The sequence below is a fragment of the Triticum dicoccoides genome, unplaced genomic scaffold (assembly GCF_002162155.2).
Source record: "Triticum dicoccoides isolate Atlit2015 ecotype Zavitan unplaced genomic scaffold, WEW_v2.0 scaffold3843, whole genome shotgun sequence".
Classification (NCBI taxonomy): Eukaryota; Viridiplantae; Streptophyta; class Magnoliopsida; order Poales; family Poaceae; genus Triticum; species Triticum dicoccoides.
The window spans coordinates 170064-189006 of record NW_021268140.1 but is presented as its reverse complement, the minus strand read 5'-3'; the positions used below and the strand labels follow the sequence as shown (position 1 = coordinate 189006).

The 18943-nt window shown below is 43.2% G+C and overlaps 1 protein-coding gene across 4 annotated transcripts in view; it reads right to left on the bottom strand.

Moving 5' to 3' along the window:
• Window positions 1-11233: 11233 nt before the first annotated feature.
• The window catches only part of LOC119346076, a 27015-nt gene continuing 19305 nt past the window's right edge, over window positions 11234-18943 (bottom strand). For all 4 annotated transcript variants that reach the window (XM_037615799.1, XM_037615801.1, XM_037615800.1 and 1 more), the window contains 3 exons: window positions 16002-16050; window positions 11734-12645; window positions 11234-11601 (listed from right to left, as the gene is read on the bottom strand). In XM_037615799.1, the coding sequence (XP_037471696.1) occupies window positions 11765-12645; window positions 16002-16050 (930 nt within the window). In that variant the 3' untranslated portion in view covers window positions 11234-11601; window positions 11734-11764. The remainder of the gene's footprint in view (window positions 11602-11733; window positions 12646-16001; window positions 16051-18943) is intronic.

Here is an 18943-nt window from a genome sequence, read left to right as displayed (position 1 = left end):
ATGTCCTCCGTCGGCTTGGATTGTTTTCAACCAGGTTGCGTCCCTCCCACACTGGTGTATGGGGAGGCACAGGAGCGATGCGTCATGTACTGTTCGATGTCCGAAGTGGACGGCCGGCAAGAGGATGAGTTGTTGTCCGTGACACCAGAGGAGGGCATCTCTAAGCCGACTGAGATGCAGTGCGTTGTCGATGTGCCTCACACACTCGCCAGCACCAGTGGCATGCGTGGCTCCCGCACTGGCTTCAGGAAGACCATTGTTCTATTGCCTTGCATAGGAGAGCGAGAGGAACATACCATGCCTTGCCAATCAATTATAAATGCAGCTCTCGTCCATCTGCATGTTCTCGATGCAAAGAGTCGTCTTGGCCTTGTTGGTTCTTGCAAGTACCTGTGTTGGGGAAGCGAGCCTGCCTACTACATGGCCTACCGAGGCAGTGACTCCTGCCCATAGGCCCCCAGATGAGGCGGGAAGGCTGGCCTGCTTAAGCATCGGGGCGATGGCGGCGAAGCAGGGGCAGGGAGCGCTCCGGAGCAAGAAATCCATTCTTTCAATTTAAAATCATTTTCACCTTATATTTTTTACAACATTCTCTTCGACAAGTTTCGACAACCTACAATTTTTTAATAAAGTTAAACAACATCATCAATGCTATGAAAAATATGAAGTCTTGGGAGCTTGGGTCGCCTCATCATAGTTTCATTTTGACATATAGCTCCACTGGTATGCATCAGACTCAATTATGGTAACCCGGTCGCATAGTCTAACATGTGATCAAAACAAATCTTCATCCGGTTTGTAAGCATGGTCTAGATAATAAAAGAGGATTCTTACATTTCTCGGCCTGAGATTGTTTATCACCAGCTCATCTCCAGCTTGGCCCCCCTTTGCCGTGACAGGCAAGTTGATGTGGTCCCTATACGCCACCGACAAGCCTGCATTGACCACCAGTGGCCCATATCTTCTTTTGTTGGGGTTTCTAGATGAAACAAGAAAATAATCATATGATTATGACTTGGTTGAAATACCTTTACAAAAAAATAGAGTGTCAAGTTTAAAAATCATCTCTTCTTGCAACAGAAAACAAAGAACGATTGTAGAGAAAAAAGAATCTCGTTTCTTTACCTCTTGTTGTTACTTCGCTCACTGGAAGCTACACACCTGTTGTTTTGGCTATGTCAGTATATCATGAGGAACATTAACTGCCTAGGAAACTCCATGTTTCTTTCTCTTTCATCTGAGGCAAAAAAATCAATAGAATCAATCTATTTGTATACTACTTGTAGGTAGTTTCCTAATCCATGCTTTTGAAATCCTGAACACTTTCAAGGTAGTCTATTTGTTTTCATAAATGGGCAGCTAGGCAGGTGATCAATCTCTAATTGCTTATAACCCGACATGATTAAAAAGCAAGTTCCTGATTTTTTTTTTCGAAAGTGCTAGATATAGTTGACATGGAATAACAAACTTTAAATCAAAAAACATTGCAATTTAGGAGGATAAGCATGACCTGAGTTTCCTTGTTAGAACAAATGTTCACAACATCATTATTTCGAGCAGCACAGTAATGTCTGCCCTTTATTTGAGTTTGATTTCACATGAAGGGTAGGTCCTCTCCTATTACAGTTCTTCAACAAAATTTACAAGTAATCAAACTGCAACAAAATTTCATCCCTACTAATCGAGGGTTATCAAATACTCCTCCTCTATCTTTTCCTTAGCAGTAACACTGATGTTTTCCTTAGCAGCAACAACAAAAATTCACCCCTACTCATCCAGGAGTACATCAGCACTCAAAACAACACGGATCCTCTTCCTCTATCTTTTCCTTAGCAATAATAACACAAGCACTAAAAAAGCAAGCAATCACCTCATCCATATGGGAGAAAAGGAGAACGTCCTCTGAAGCTCCAGTATTTACGAAGTTCACTAAATTGCATCACATCCACATAAGGAGGAAGAAGGCACCGTGTTTCTCTGGATTCTCTGGACGGGGAAGATAGCAGTAGGACAAGGGTTGGCGACCAAAGGGCCCTGCTCGTCGGCGTCGACCACCGCTCGTTGGAGACGACCGCCGTGTTGGACCCTTCCGCTGGGATCCGCTAAATGGTGGACGTCGTCCTCCGACGTTGGGCACAGACAGGCAGCCCACGGAGGAGGGGAGGCGACAGTGACGGGTTGAGGAGCAGGACAGAGACGACGTGAGGAGGAGGCCGTCGCAGCCTTGCCTGGGAGGCACTGCGTCGTCCTGAGGTGGAGAGCTGGATCAGGCGGCTCGCAAAGGAGGGCCGTCCACATCCCACACGTGGTGGCCATCAGCGACCCATGCGATGACGACCTCGATCTGCATGAATCCGGCTTCGGCGACCTTGATCTGACAGTCGTCGGGCAAGGGGGCAAGCCGGGGTGGTCCTCATCGCTTGGGCGCGGATGCATGCGGATGGGAGATGGATTCATGGATATATCGTTCAAAAAAATCTGCAGGGCTGGCGACTTCTTTCGTTCCGAAAATATCGGCGGGGCTAGTGATTTCCTTTGTTCCAAAAAATCAGAATTTTTTTCTTAAACAAATTGCACTATTGAAAGGTATCGATTGACTTGTATAATTTAGGAAAGTTAGATCCGTAATTTCTTATACATTTGGAAAATATTGGTTTGTAATAAAAGAGAGGGACCGATTGATCTGGATCAGTTAGGAAAGTTAATTAAAACCAGTTATTTGTTTCCTCAAAATCTGTTATTTGTTTCCTAAAACAAATTGCACTAATTAGAGGGATCGATTGATTTGGATAAGTTAGGAAAGTTAGATCTATGAATTTTTATACGTTAGGGAAGTGCTGGTATATATGATAAAAAGAGTGTACATAAAATAAACCGATGGATAAGAAAACCAGCGTGGGAATGGGTGATGGGAGGTGGGACGAAATAAAACCGGGCGAAAAAAAACCTAAAAGCGAGACTACCAACTGCTTCATTAGGAGTAGAGATTTTAACAGTCTCTATGTAACTAATCTCCTCCCAAAAATTTCGGCGGATCATATTCATGAGACCTCCTATACGCGCTCTCTGTGGCAAACAGTCACGCTTTTGCACAGGCGTGTCTCCAACTGAGCCGGCCCATGATTATGGCGAACGACAGCGCGTTGTAGCTAAAAAGAAAGCCGCCTTCACAGGCATTTGAAACCAGAACCTCATGCTATACACGACATTGTACTACTAATTATATAGCAGCGCCAAAACATGACGAACCAACCCGCGGCGTGGAGCCAAATTATTTTCTGGAATTCAAAAGCCAAAAAACAAATTGCAAAAATGAAGTGATCTGTTGAACGCAAAACTTCCAAATTTGCGGATACAATTTTCAAACTAAAATATTTTCGAAAATCAGGAACATTTTTTTTAAACGGGAACTTTTTTGAAATTCCAAAACAAAATTTGGAAACATCAACATATTTTGAAACTCCCAAAAAATCTGAAAACGAGCAAACTTTTTCAAATTTGTGAACAAAATTTTGAAATGGAACAATTATTAAACTCCTAAAAAATGAAAAGGTGGACATTTTCTAGAATTTGCAAACAATTTTTGAAAACAAAAACATTTTTTCAAACGCCCCAACATCTTTTGAAAACTTGTGAAAATGTTGAATCATCTGCCACATTTTTTGAAAAACAAGAACAGTTCTTGAAATTCCAGAACATATTTTGTATTTATGAATAATTTTTCAAAAGATGTCCCTTTTTTGAAATTCCGAACTTTTCTAAAAGCAAGAACATTTTTTGAAATTTAACAAAAAAATATCAAACCTGAACTTAGTTTGAAAGATATAAATAACCTTGAAAAACAAAAAAAATAGAAACGGAAAACGACAAAGAAAGAAAATAAAGAAGAAAAAGAAACAGAATCAGAAAAACAAAAAAACAAGAAACGATAAAAACAAAAAGAAAACAGAAAAACATATAAAAGAAACCGGCTGGCTAGTTGTGGTAAAATGGGCAGGCCAATTTCTAGCGCAAAGTGGTTTCGCCTGTGCGTTGTGTTGACAGTTCGATGCAACGAACTGCGAATAGGGTTTTCCCCTATTTGGCGCGCAGGTCGCTGGTTAGCAACCTAGCCCGCAACAGCTATTTATCGCATTAAGCGTTGCTACAGATTAAGTCCTGCGTCGAGTTTTCCTGATGTGGTCGCCGCGAACATACGAACCGCAACTAGCCACTGCGTCACACCAGCAGTTCGTGCCCACATGAAGCAAGACGTGTCGGTTTTCTCCTTTTTTATTTTTTTATTTTCTTTTCTTTCTTTTCTTTTTTCTTCTCCGCTTTTTTTCTTTACTTTGTTTCATCGTTATTTTTCTTCTCCGTTTTTCTTCATTCTCCACCGTCTGAACATTTATTCTACATTTTGCAGATAATTATTCAACATTTTCAGATAATTGTTCATCATTTTTTAATAATTATTCAAAAAATAGTTTTTGGGGGCTTTCTTTTGTTTCTTTTTATTTTAATTCTACATTCTTATACACATGATCAATATTTTTTCAATATTTTACAACTATTTTTTCAACATTTTTATATACAAGATCAACATTTCTTCAAATACTCGTTCAATACTTTTCAAATACTTGTTCACCATTTTTACATACATGATCAATATTTTTACAAATACTTGTTCAACATTTTTCAAATACTTTTTCAAAAAAAATGAAAACTCGTTCAACATTTTTTCAGATAATATTTGAACATTATAGTAGTTCAATATATTTCAAATAATCGTTAAACCTTTTTTAACATGCTATTTTTTCAAATACTTGTTCAACAATTACAATACTTATTCAATATTTTCAAATACTTTGCTCAACATATAACAAATACTCGTTCCACATTTTTTTAATACTTATTCAATATCTTAAAAATAGTTGTTCAACAATTTTAAAATGTGTTTTTTGAAGGGTGTTTTTGTCAAAAAAATACGAGAACAGAAAGCAGAAAAAATACACCAAAAAAAGAAAGAAAAGAGGTGAAGGAAGCGTGCGACAGAATTTCAAATTCGTTCATTGGTGGGTGGGACGCCAAGTGGACCGGCCTAGTCGGGCAATCCCTTCAGGGAGAGCTCGTTCTTAGCTCGCGTAAAGCGAGACATAGGGAACCCCGACCTGGCGCGTATCCTCCTGCTCCCCTCACGTACACATTTTGGGCCGGTCCAACTACTCTTTTCCGTTTTGGGATGGTTTGACCGTGTTTTTCTCGTCCTTTCGGTTTTTTAATTTTCGTTATTTATTTTATTTTTCCATTTTCGTTATTTATTATCCTTTTTTCAATTTTTTATTTCTTTTTTCATTTTCATTTTTCATGTTTATTTTCTTTTTTCATTTTGGAACCATCTTTTAAAATTCTTGAAAACAATTGAAATCAAGAACATTATTGTGAAATCGTAAACAATTTTTCTGAAATTGTGAACATTTTTTTAATTCGCAAGCATTGTATTGTTTTTAGGGAAGGCCATCATGGCTAGCTTTATTAAAATCAAAGAACAATTACATTGTTCACGAGTTGGCCAACAATGAACTCAGGAGGTTCATTTGTCCAACTATTATCACATTTATTACAATAACTAAACTTTGCTAGCTCATGAGCAACAGAATTTGCATCACGAAAACAATGTCTAAAGATGACCTTCCCTATAGGCGTAGCTATGTTTATGCAATCCGCAAAGATCGCCGCAGCAGAGTCCCACCATTGGTTTTGGCCTTGGCAATAATTTACCACATTTTTGAGAGTCAGATTCAGCTTCAACTCGATTGAACCCCATTGAATTGACCAGGATTAAGCCCTCCCGCATGGCCATGGCCTCCATAGTCATTACATCTGCAACATGATGAACAAACCTGCATTGGGCTGCTATAAATCCTCCCTTTTCATCACGCAAAACAGCGGCCGTTGCACCCAGACCATTATCCGCATGGTACGAGGCATCCACATTTAACTTTACAAACTTTGGGTCTGGTCTTGTCCACTTATGTTCACTCACCTCTTTCATTTGAATTGACTTATGGTAATTACCGACGATGGCAAGGATCGAGCTCGGCCATCTAAAGTGAGGAGGGCAGCTGTCATGATGAGTATGTTGTCGGCATAGCCACCATAGATACCAGCATCCAGCTCCGATAATTTCCTTGCAGTTCAAATTTGGCATAAGTAGTGAGGGTGCGTCCAAATCAAGCAGAAGTGATTCTAGGATTACTGAGCCAGAAAGATCCATTTGAGCTGCAGTATTAACTCGATCCAACGCAAGCATTGTATTTTGATGCCGAACATTTTCCCAAATCACGAACAACTTTTGGATCGTGAAGATTTTTTGCTTAAAAGTTTAGAGATTTCTCCTACCGTCGCTATGATGAACGTTGTTCGCGGGTGTAGCATTGCTCTAATCAGGTTTACAAGTGCATAAAAGTTTAGAGATTTCTCCCCAAATTCAGAGGACTCTAGCAGATTTTTATTAGTTGCTTAGAGCATTTCTACCCCTTTTCCGTATTTTAAATCTACTCCACAAACTACCTCTATAGCCTCAAATTTTGAGGAGTTGCAAATTTAGCACGGGTCTTTGTGATGCGAGTTTGATTGACGGTCGTTCGCGACGAAGTTAGGGTCGGTTATCTAAGAGAAGTGAGGACGGTGACGCCAATCTGCAACTTTGACGAGATTCTCTTGGCAGTGGCGTGAGTTGTATTTGAGCTTGCCTGATCAGAAAGGTTATAAAGATTTACCCGCGTAATTTCGATAATTAGCATGCAACTCTTTTCTTCTTAATTAGCCCCAGATTTAGAAAACCTTGTGGATGATAGCTGCGAAGTTTTCGTGCACATGTCACTAAGTGATGGAAGTAAATCCGACACATCTCGGGGCAAAGGGTCTGGAACTAAGAGTCTAGAGATGATGGTAACGAGGACACAAGTTTTTACCCAGGTTCAGACTCTCCAAAGGAGATAAAACCCTACGCCATGCTTATGTTTTATTGATTTTGGATGGAGTACACTGATGTTGTTGTCTGTCTCCAGTGATCTCTACCCTTCTATTTATATAGATATCGGGTGGTCGGGCAATCTAGGGTTACTTCCTAGTCGGCTATGTACAAGCAGAACGAGTTGTAGACAATTTCTAGCATCTTGGAGTATACCACAAGTCTTCGGGACCTTCCTTTCATACACCATGGGCCGCTCGACGTGGCCCACTCCCGAACCGACACGGGGGTCCTCAGCCCGACCCATCTTGTTGAGAGACAACTTGGTGAGAGACCGCATAGCCGGGAAACTATCAGTAGCCCCTAAACAGGTTTTCAAGTCTGGACGCACCTAGGATCTTCCGAGCAGATCTTCTTCTTCAGTCGTCGGTCTTGAAGACTAGTTCAATGAATTTGTCCTCCAAACTCGCCATGTTCCAGTTTGTTAATTCTAACCATTAAATGTTTCTTTGTCCTTCTTGTTGTCCCTTTTTTCAATGGAAAGAGCTTAGGATCACCGAATAACACATCACTCCACATGACACGTGTGGTAAGGAATCCAAACTATTTATTTATGAAAAAGAAGCACTGACCGGCCACATCCCAAACTTACTGCTTAAACCTTTTGAGAAAAGGCCTACCGGTTGTGGGCACATAACTGATGGCCAAGTCTTGATCGTAGATCGTATCCAAGGTCCACAAGACCACCTAGGTTTTCGCTAAGCGTCTCATCATTTCTGTGAAGCATTGCATGTCAAAGATTATCGGCTCGGGATGATGGTCTAGCCCTACTCTGACAATATAGACCGATCCCATCTACGGTTCCATGTGGCCATAAGGCGTGGGTGCCTTACTATCAGCATGGTGTGCAGACATGGGACGAGGCCCCGCCATCGTCACGTCAAAAGAGATCGTGTGCCTCAATACATACAATAATTATCAATCGCCCCCTCGACTCCCATGTGCGATTAACACATGACAGACACATGGGAAAATGGGAGATTTGGTTCCACACGGCGTGACAATCTTGTCGTCTTTTTGTGCTTCTCCCCACCTATAAAAGGCCATTTACGCTCCCATTCCTCTCAATCTTCATCTTCCTGCTCGAGCTCTTATCCCAAACTTTTCCCACATGCCCAAGCCAAAGTAACTGCCTTTTCCTTCCCCACCCTCGCCTGACCATTCCCGGAGAGGGGAAACAGAGTCGGCTAAGAAGTCCTCGAACGCCGGCGGCGGAGCCTCTGGTTGCTTCCCAGACATGGGGAAAGTGGAGATCTTCCACGGTGATGCGGGACTAGGTGGGCAGGCTATCTTCTACTTCCTCTGTAAACTAATATAAGAGCATTTAGATCACTATTTTAGTGATCTAAACGCTCTTATATTAGTTTACGGAGGGAGTACCAGATACCTATCACTCTATCAGCACTAGAGCTCATCTCCGTCCGTTCTGCTCTCGTCGCTAGGGACGTCGGCTTATGTTCCATGAGGGTACCCAAACCCCGTGACGATGAGCGGGTATGTTTTGTTTCCCACCTCCTGTGTGGCCTTAGTTTTCCAATCCATCCATTTCTCTGAGGCTTGCTTCACTTCTACAGCCTGCAACTCCACCACCTCGCCCCCAACATGATTCTGCACATAACCTGCTTCGTCACCTTTTGTGAAGCATTCTTGTGCTTCGAGCCAAGCTTTGAGTGGTGGTGGAAATTCTTCACCGTGAAGCCCCAAAACAATGGCCCAGAGGCATGTGAGTGTGGTGGCAGCGCAATCAACAAGATCCAAGGCGCCATCTACCTAGAGGGGACGTTCATCGGGACTGTCAAGAACATGCAGGAGGAGTGGTTTTACATGCAGGAGGTGTATCCTCCTCGGGGCGGGATGGTCACTCCCTTCAATCTAACGCCTTCCTCCAAGCTTAATTCCTGGAAGCCGAGGAACAACACCTCGAATGATTCCGGGGAGGTAGAGAAGGTGGCCCGCTGCGTCGAGGAGGTGTTGACTCTGGATCAGATGATGCACGTGGCTCTCAGCCATGGCATCCAGCCCCTTCAGGCCTGAGCACATCCAATGTGGATGTTCAGTGGGGAGGAGGACCCCGCTCGGGCTATCCGAAGTCATTTCTACGGGGGTAAGTCTATGCAGGAGATGCTGTCGCCGCTCTTCTATGGCAAGGCCTCCAAGTTTCCGGCAGGACATGTTTCTTTCTGTCTAAGGGGTTAAGTCTATGCAGGACATGTTTCTTTCTTTTTTGGGGGAGAATATAGCGACATGTTTCATGAAGCGGGGAATAGGATAGGAGCTCCCTTGTAGAGCCACCAAGGATTTTTGGAATCCAATTTATAAAACCTATCAAATATTGTACCTTTATGTGTTTGAAACATATTGAGATATTACCCATTTAAACATATTGTACTTTTATCTCAAATTGCTTTTGTGCAATGACATGGCCATTTATATCATGTGTAAAAAGAGAAAATAATACACACGGCCTGCACCCTTGAAATCAACTGTTTCAGCTTCTCCAACGCCCCTGCCAACAATCTAGTCATCGATCTCAAGAGAGAAACGGAAATGTACATGATAGCCCGAATGCTGAGATCGACTTCATTACTTCCAGGTGTGGCGCCACCCTAGAAGTAATGAAGTCGCAGCTGTTGTTCCGAGAGAGAAGCACTGCTACGTACCCGTTCTTCGCCCTTGCCATCATCTGAAAAAGGTTTGGCAAGCAACTATGGTTAATAGGTAGAAATTTTGGATGAAGTGACGTGCATCAAGTGAGGCTGCATACGACGGACCTCCTTCCGTATGAAAAAAATGAAAGAAGTTTGAAGTTGGTACTCCCTCCGATTCGAATTAATTGACGAAGTATGAGGTTGCGTCAATTAATTCGGATCGTAGGGAGTATGTAATTTCCCTGTGAAAATTTTGCAACGATGGCAGTCTGCAAAGGTACGAATGTATGATCTATGTGTATGAGCTACTAAAGGCCTCAGGTTGTAACACAAGTACAGACGCATGAGGACTGAACTCAAGTGTCTTGAGAACTTCTCCAATCTGAGGTGTGAACGAGGCATCTGCAATGATCAATCAGTGAATTGAGGATTTATTACTGTAGTTTATTTTGTTTTATTTTTGTAATTTCGCCTATTTGCATGTGATGTACACATTGATGATTTAATATGGTAATATGGTACGTGCAACCGTGGAAGCGCAGGTAATATGTAGTGTCATTGTAGATCAAATCATGACCTATTCTGATTATTTTTCACATAAATGACGATTAATGATGACGTACCCAACATGGTTCTCATTTTTGATTTTTTTTAACCCAAATTTCTATAAATTCAGGCCAAACTTTGAATTTCAAGTACTTGCTAAACTGAAGTGAAATTTCCAGTCATTTGCTGAACTGAAAACCAAGATTAAACTAGACATAGAAAATTCAGTGGTGCCCAAAATATTTCCGTAACCTCTGTAGGTCACTCTATGCATTTTGAAACCGAACCGAAAAACCATACCGAAAATAAACCAAACCGAACCAATTTTACGGTTTTTATGGTTTATGGTTTTGATATGGCATGAACTTTTCATACAGTTTTGAACTTTGGTTTTTATGGTATATACCCAAAAACCAAATGGTTAACCAAATAAACCAAAGTAAAAAAATAAATTTATATTTCTTGAGACAAACAACCATACAAGTCATCATTTTTCTTCTACATGAGTCAAATTCACTGCCAAGCACGTACATTTTCTCGTAACATAGTCATTTTTCTCTTTAAAAAATGCTAAGAACATCCATAACTATCAAGGGATAAATCCATTCATGCATATATACTTGTATATATAGTTATATACTATTTGTGTAAAATAGTATGTGTTTTGAGTCATAAATTTGTAAATTGTTATTACGTCATTTTCAAATCCGCGTCAACTTTGGTTATTATGGTATATACCGAAACCATACCACAATAAATTTTTCCTCCCAACAGGATAATTTAGTACATTGACTGAATTTGCATCCATGGAACTTTTTTTCTGGAGGTAATATATACGTGAGGCTCACCTAAGGTGGTCTCCAAAGATGAAAGAATACGCCCTAGTCTCTGGCCCATAACCGGTCCCAAGACAGCCTATGGCCAATGGCATGGGAGCGTGTCAGGACAAGTTCATCGAGAGTAGGAAAACCCACACAAGTTCATCGACGATGATTCAAGGTTAGAGTATGTCCATTCTCAAACCGAACACCAATAACAGAACTCTTGACTATTGACAGAAAATTTAATTGCAGATAGCAGTAACAGAAACTAGACTGTTCCTAGTGTCTTAACCTGATCATGCAGAGAAAGTTGGTCTTTCTTGGACATGACACGGCCCTGTGCACATCAGATTACAATCATAGGCGCACGAGAATACAGACACTGACCAAAAGACACCACCGAGCTATCTACGATGAAATGATGCAACAGCTGCTAACTACAATACTGGTCATGACCAGTTGCTTTTTTGAATCACTATCTACAGAATGGTCAGGTATCACTCCCTGTCCGAACAGGACGACCGAGTCAGGATCAGTCCGTCTGCGCTACCGCTATATATCTTCAAAGCCACTGCACGGCAAAAGAAATTTGGTGCACTAATTAAAACAAAAAAAATAAAGATTCATTTGAGATTAGCGACATCAGATGTATAGAGAAGCTAACTTCTAGCAACAGGAAATTCTGAGCAAGACGCTTAATTACCAGAATAAACGTAACTTCAGTTACGCTTCGGTCATGAGTTATTTTCCTGAAATTTCCAAGGTGCCAGCACTATGCTTGATGGAGCATAGCCAACAGACTGCAGGAGATCTTGGGCCCGTCTGATTTTGTTTACTAGTTCCTGCAGTTTCATCGTGGCCTCACTAACGGTGCCAGCAGGCCTAACTGATACATGCTCACTTGAGGTGTTGATTTTGTTTACTAGTTCCTGCAGTTTCATCGTGGCCTCGCTCATGGTGCCAGTAGGCTTAACTGATGCATGCTCACTTGAGGTCTTGAGTTTCTTAAAACTGGGGGGACTTGATTGCTCATCGGTAAGGAACTGGGGAGACTGTCCTGAATTAGCCACAGGAGACGTCGGACAGTCTGCTTGGCTGTTCATGCAACATTCGCCAGTTTCATTGGCTGCGAGTTGCACTTTTGAATTGGTGACCTCCAGAGAAGCATCAGGCTCACTTGAGGTCTTGAGTTTCTTAAAACTGGGGGGACTTGATTGCTCATTGGTAATGAACTGAGGAGACTGTCCTGAATTGGCCAAAGGAGACGTCGGACAGTCTGCTTGGCTGTTCATGCAACATTCGCCAGTTTCATTGGGTGCGAGTTGCACTTTTGAACAGATGGCCTCCAGAGACACGCCAGGCTCTTCATTCATGTATTTTTGTGGTTCCCCTTCACTATCTGTTTGACTTTCCATGCAGCACCTGCCATTTGTATTGGCTGGATGTATTACATCTGGATCCACCAACTCCTTTGGTGTATCAGATGCTCCATTCAGGCATTTTCCTATTTCTTGCTCCGATGAATCAAATGATCCATTCAAGCATTTTTGTAGTACCTTGTTACCATCACAAGATTGCTCAATGTCATCCTCATCAGAGCTGCTACTTAATGTATCTGTATACCAATAGCAAACAAATATTACGGTGCAAGAAAGGTAATTGCTCTAGTACAAGGTAACTCTAGAAAAACAATTTGAGTGTTAGTGATGAAGGTTTTGGATAATCATTAAGATTTGTAGCACTTGCAAGTGGCAAGAGGGTGCATTACAGTGGTGGTTCTGAGGTATTTTTGCTTAAGATTATAGGAGGCTTGTCTGATCATTGTTAAGTTTTTTAAGACATGTACTGCATTGGTTATTTCCTGGAAAAGGATTAGTTGATGCCTCAATGAGTTAAGGGTTTTTATTAACTAGATGATATGTTATGGCGCTGCTAGAAGGAGGGCACAAGAAGGCCAGCCGGGGGCCTTTTGCCCACGGCCGGGCAAGATGGAAGGATTTCCTTCTTAATTCTTGCTTGATTAGATTGATACATCTCCTCTCTTTATATAGAGAGGTTTACTTGACTCCCAAGCAAGGCTTACTTGACCCCTAAGCAAGCGACTCTTATCTCTAATTAACCCTAAGACTAACGGGCCCATTAGGCCCATTACGTACTCTAACACTACACCCCACCTGGACATGCAGCTTGTCCTCAAGCTGCAGCCTAACCAACTTATAACCATGACTCGACGCAACCCAAACCTAACACCTAAAAACAAGCCTTTTACATCTCGGCTTGTTTTATTATTCTCAACCTAAAATGGACTGGGACGCTTTATTTTGGACCCCTTAACAAAAAGTGAACACCCTCCACACATCGAACGTGCACGTGTACAGCCACCTGGATCCCATGGACACCATCTGGACGAAAGCAGTGCATGTGTATGGCCACCTGGAAGTGGTTGCAAGAGCGACCAGCGGAGGCGCCCTCGCGGCGGCCGGCGGCGGAATGCAGTGGTGTTACGCGGTCCGCTCCTTTCGAGGAGGGGTGCGCTCCCCCAACCGCCGATGTCGCAGACTTTGAGGTCACTGCCCGCGAGGAAAACAGCATGCCAGTTTATGGGGGAAACCGCATGCCCAAGATCCCCGACGCAGCGGCCGAGATCGAGGTCTGTCGCACAGCGAAGGGCAACTTGGAGGAGCGGCAGCTGCAAACCACGCAGTGTTGAGGAGGGCTGCGCAAGGAGGCGGCCGCGCAGCAGCCGGCAGCCTCACCGTCGCCTCGGACATGTCGCTGGACGGTTGCTTCGTAAGGGACTTCTGTTGACGGATGGCGGCCGCGGCTTCTGGCATGGCAACACCTGGAGGCTGAGGGGGCACCCACTGGTGCTGAGGCGGCGGCGGCCTTTCCACAACGCCGCTGTTGTATGCCAGCGGCCTCGGCTCCTCGGCGTGGAAATCAGGGGCCTTCCCGTTCTGGTGGTACGAGGGGGCATAGTTGTCCTGAGCCTGAGAGTATGACCCATCCTCGCTCAAGTAGGCGTTGGATCCATAACCATGCTTTTGCTGTGCATGTTGCAGCATCTCCAATGCCTGCTTGCTCCCAGAAGGTCTATTATCCCCTCGCTGTACTATTTGCTCAACATAAGATCTTGAATATGATCCAGATGTAAGTTCAGTAGGTGCTGGCGGCTGCAGCGGGCCGAAGGGTGTGGCGGAGGCCGCCAAGAGCGGCGGCTGCCTCGACAGCCAGGGCTGCTGCTGCAGCTGGCCAGCGACCGCGGCGGAGTCCGGCAAAAGTGGCGGCTGCCATGGCAGCAAGGGTGGCCCGGTGGTGGCGGGTGGCGGCGGAAACTGCAGCTGGGGCTGCAGCGACCCGGCAAACGCGGCGGAGGCCGCCAGGGCCGGCGGCTGCCACGGCAGCCATGACGGCCCGATGGTGGCGGCGGCCGGCGGCGGCCCGTAGGATCCGATCAAGTAGAGTTGGATGTCCTGGACCGCCAGGGTTAGGGCACGCAGCACCCCGGTCATCTCCTCCGGTGTGAGGACAGGGGACGACGTGGCGATCGGCGGCGGAAGTGTTGAGGAGGGCGGCGGCGAAGACATGATCGAACGAAGCTAGCTGATACCAAATTGTTATGGCGCTGCTAGGAGGGCGCAAGAAGGCCGGCCGGGGGCCTTTTGCCCACGGCCGGGCAAGATGGAAGGATTTCCTTCTTAATTCTTGCTTGATTAGATTGATACATCTCCTCTCTTTATATAGAGAGGTTTACTTGACTCCCAAGCAAGGCTTACTTGACCCCTAAGCAAGCGACTCTTATCTCTAATTAACCCTAAGACTAACGGGCCCATTAGGCCCATTACGTACTCTAACATGATACCCCGCGAATTGCCGCAGAATTGGATATATAGTTTCTAGAAATTGTGTAGAATACTAATTAAGGAGAACGTCGTTTTGGTGACCAAGCTCACTAGAGCTCGAAAATTTCAAAAATTTCAAAATTCAAACTTTCCGAATTCAAAAAAAAATCTGAAATAAATTGTGCAAGTAATCAAGGATGTTATGTGTATATGTATAATTTTTTAGAATGAAATACCTTGAAATGCGATCTGTACAAAAAAGACAAATTCATGGCCCGGGAGGATGAATTAAAAAGCTCCAGTTTTTTTTTTTTTTGCACAGCCCTCATTTCAACGTATTTTGCCATGAAAATTTACACACGCGTGTTATGCCTTCATGCATATCTGTAATTTTTCAGAACTTTTTGAAACGTAAAAAATAGGAATTTTTATGAAATTTGAATTCTGAATTTGGAGGCCTCCATGGAGGCCAAGCTCCAAAAGTAATTTTCGCTAATTAAATCATTACAACTTTAACTATGTGAGAAACTTCTGCATAAGCAGGAAATAATCTTCATATGAAAATTGTGCATGTTAGAATTAAATGTAATATGATTTAAAACCCACTTAGAATGCACTAATGCATGTTGCATGGCAGAGGATTCTCATGCATATATCAGACGGGTGCTAGTGGATCAAGCTATAGGATAAGGCTCCAGTATATGTCAGATTGCATTGCTCATGGAGGGGTCGCTGATAGATATGACAGACTGAGGAGCTGCTGTAGATAAGAACTCTGATGATGACACTGACAAGGAGGAAGACACTCATTTTTTTGAGAGATGGAAGCACTGAGTTTAGGAGATGAGGACGTATTGGTAGTCACTGGAAGCAAGGAGGTAATACTCAGCTCACATTTCCTGACTCCTGTTGATGGAGACAAGGAAGCCAGAGTTATCAACTCCGGAGGATATGTAGATAATGCTTCGTTCAGGAAGATCCCTATTCACAAGTACAAGAGACAGCGAAGCTCTGCCCCTGGTTAAAATGTGACAGACTAATAGCTCCTTAGAGGTAAACACGCCATTACAACTGAAGAAGAGCTATATCAAAACCATTTAATTTACAGGAAATGAGTGAATAGTAATACCTTGGTTCCCTGCAATCAAACGAGCAGTATGCCAGCATTTGCCGTTTTCCTGGTACAATAAAATGAATTGTTAATTCCACTATATGGGAATGAATATCTAACTAATTGAATAAATAAATACGTATTAATTACATAATTAATTGATACTAAATTTTGCTAAAATGAAAAGCATATTTCTTTGTTTATATTATTTCCATCTTAGAGAATTTACTAACTGGTAAGCCATATATAAAGACAAATAATCTAACTGGTAAGCCGTATCAGGACTGACAATCAGATTGTAAAGTGTGGATAGATAGAAAAGTAACAACAACAAGAAGAACAACAACAACAACACCACCACCAAACCCTTTTAGTCCCAAACAAGTTGGGGTAGGTTAGAGTTGAAACCCACAAGATCTCGAAATCAAGTCATGATTTTGGCACATAAATTGCTAACTTCCAAGCACCCATGTCCATGGCTAGTTCTTTGATCGGGCCGGGCTCAGGCTTGACTATTGAGTGTCGGGCTTTTAAAAGTCCAGCCCAAAAACCAGCCCGGCCCAACAAAGGTCCAGGTTTAGTTCATAATTTTGGTTGCGTTGGCTAGTGCATGAAGCTTAATATGGTATCAAGGTCCAAGGTCTCCTGACTTTCGCAATTAATCCAAAAATTGTTGTTCCCCCTTTGTGTCCACGTATAGGCCACTTGAGCCATACCTCTGAGTCTATCCACGTGTTGACTTTCCATGTTACACATGGTAGCTTCATGCACTAGCCAACACAACCAAAAGTCCAAACTGATGGAATGGGCTAGGCAATCCACATTACACTTCAACACCTAGTAGTATTAAAATTGCACCTCATGTACTCAGTTTTAGTTCTATATTACGCCTAAAACCTTTTGATTCCAATTTTGTCTCCAAGGCTCTAACTTTCTATTAATCCCTGCCCCACTATCGTCGACTAGCACCATATCATCCGCAAATAGCATACACCATGGGATATCCCTTGTGACCTCATCAATCACCAAAGCAAGAAGGGCTCAAAGCCACCTTGGTGCAGTCCTATTTTAATTGTAAAGTGTCAGTGTCGCCATCACCTGCTCGAACACTTGTCACAACATTATCGTACATGTCCTTGATGAGGGTAATGTACTTTTTTGGGACTTTTTGTTTCTCCAAGACCCACCAAATGACACTCCACGGCATCTTATCACATGCTTTCTCCAAGTCAATGAAACCATATGCAGGTCCTTTTGCTCCCTATACCTCTCAATAAGTTGTCATACCAGGAAAATGGCTGCCATGGTCGACCTCCCAGGCATGAAACCAAATTGATTTTTCGTCACGCTTGGCATTCTTAAGCGGCACTCTGACTCTCTCGCATAGATTCATTGTACGGTTCATCAGCTTAATTCCACGGTAATTAGTACTCCCTCTGTAAACAAATATAAGAGTGTTTAGATCACTATTTTAGTGATCTAAACACTCTTATATTAATTTACGGAGGGAGTACAACTTTGAACACTCCCCTTGTTCTTGAAGATTGATACTAATATACTCTACCTCCATTCTTCTGGCATCGTGTTTGCCCAAAATGAGGTCTAAAACCTTTGTTAGCCATACTATCGCTATGTCTCCAAGGCTTCTCCACATCTCAATGGGGATACAATCAGGGGTCATTGCCTTGCCTCCTTTCATCCTTTATAAAGCCTCTCTGACCTCAAACTCCTGGATTTGTCACACAAAACTCATGTTGGTATTATCAAAGGAGTCGCCAGCTAAATGGTAGAGCTATCATTCTCTTCATCAACCAGCTTGTCAAAGTACTGTCGCCATTTGTGCTTGATCACCACCTTCACCAGAAGCCGATCTTCTCTGTCATGCGACTTGGTTGATATCCCTCGCCTTCCTCTCTCGGATCTTGGCCATCTTACAAATGTCCCTTTCGCCTTCCTTTGTGTTTAAATGCTGGTAGAGGTCCTCATACGTCCGACCCCTTGCGTCACTCACAGCTCGCTTTGCGGCCTTCTTTGCCACCTTGTACTTCTCTCTGTTATCTGCACTCCTATCCACGTGTAGGCGTCTGAAACGATCTTTTCCTTAATAGCCTTCTGGACATCATCGTTCCACCACCAGGTATCTTTAGCTTCGCTTCTACTTCCCCTAGTCACCCCCAAACTCCTCTGAAGCCACCATCCGAACGTTAGTTGCCATCTTCATCCACATACTCTTTGCATCACCTCCTTCCTCCCAAGGGCCCTCCTTAATAACCGTCCCCTTGAAAGCATGAGTTGCCTCCCCCCTAAGCTTCTACCACTTTGTTCTAGCAACTTTGGCGCACTTATCCCGCTTAGACACAAATCCAAAAGCTGAAGTCGGCCACTACAAGCTTATGTTGAGGGACAACATTCTCTCCATGTATCACCTTATACAATCTAGGCAAGCATGACTTTCTTCTCTTTTCAAGAGGACGAAATCAATCTGGTTAGTGTTGACCGCCACTAAAAGTCATTAGATGGGATTCTCTCTTTTTAAAGAGGGTGTTAGCTACAATCTGATCGTAGGCTAAAGCGAAGCTTAAGACATCCTCAGTGATTCTTACTGCCATAGCCAAAGCCCTCACGCACCCCTTCAAAACATGTGTTAGATGTACCCGCGTGGCCATTGAGATCTCCTATGAAGAGCTTCTCGCCAATATAACTATGTCCTCCAAGCCTTCCCAAAAATCCATTTGGGTGCTCTCATTGTGGCCTACTTGCAAGGCATATGCGCTGATAACTAAGTCCCCAACGACCAGCTTGACTAGGATAATCCGGTCCCTTGCCTCTTGACGTCTACGACTCCATACTTGAGTGTCTTGTTCATCAATATGCCTACTCCATTTCTATTTGGGAGTCAAGCTCAATGTAGTTGAAGGGGATTCTTTGTTATAGGTAAAGGCTTGAGACAAGGAGATCCC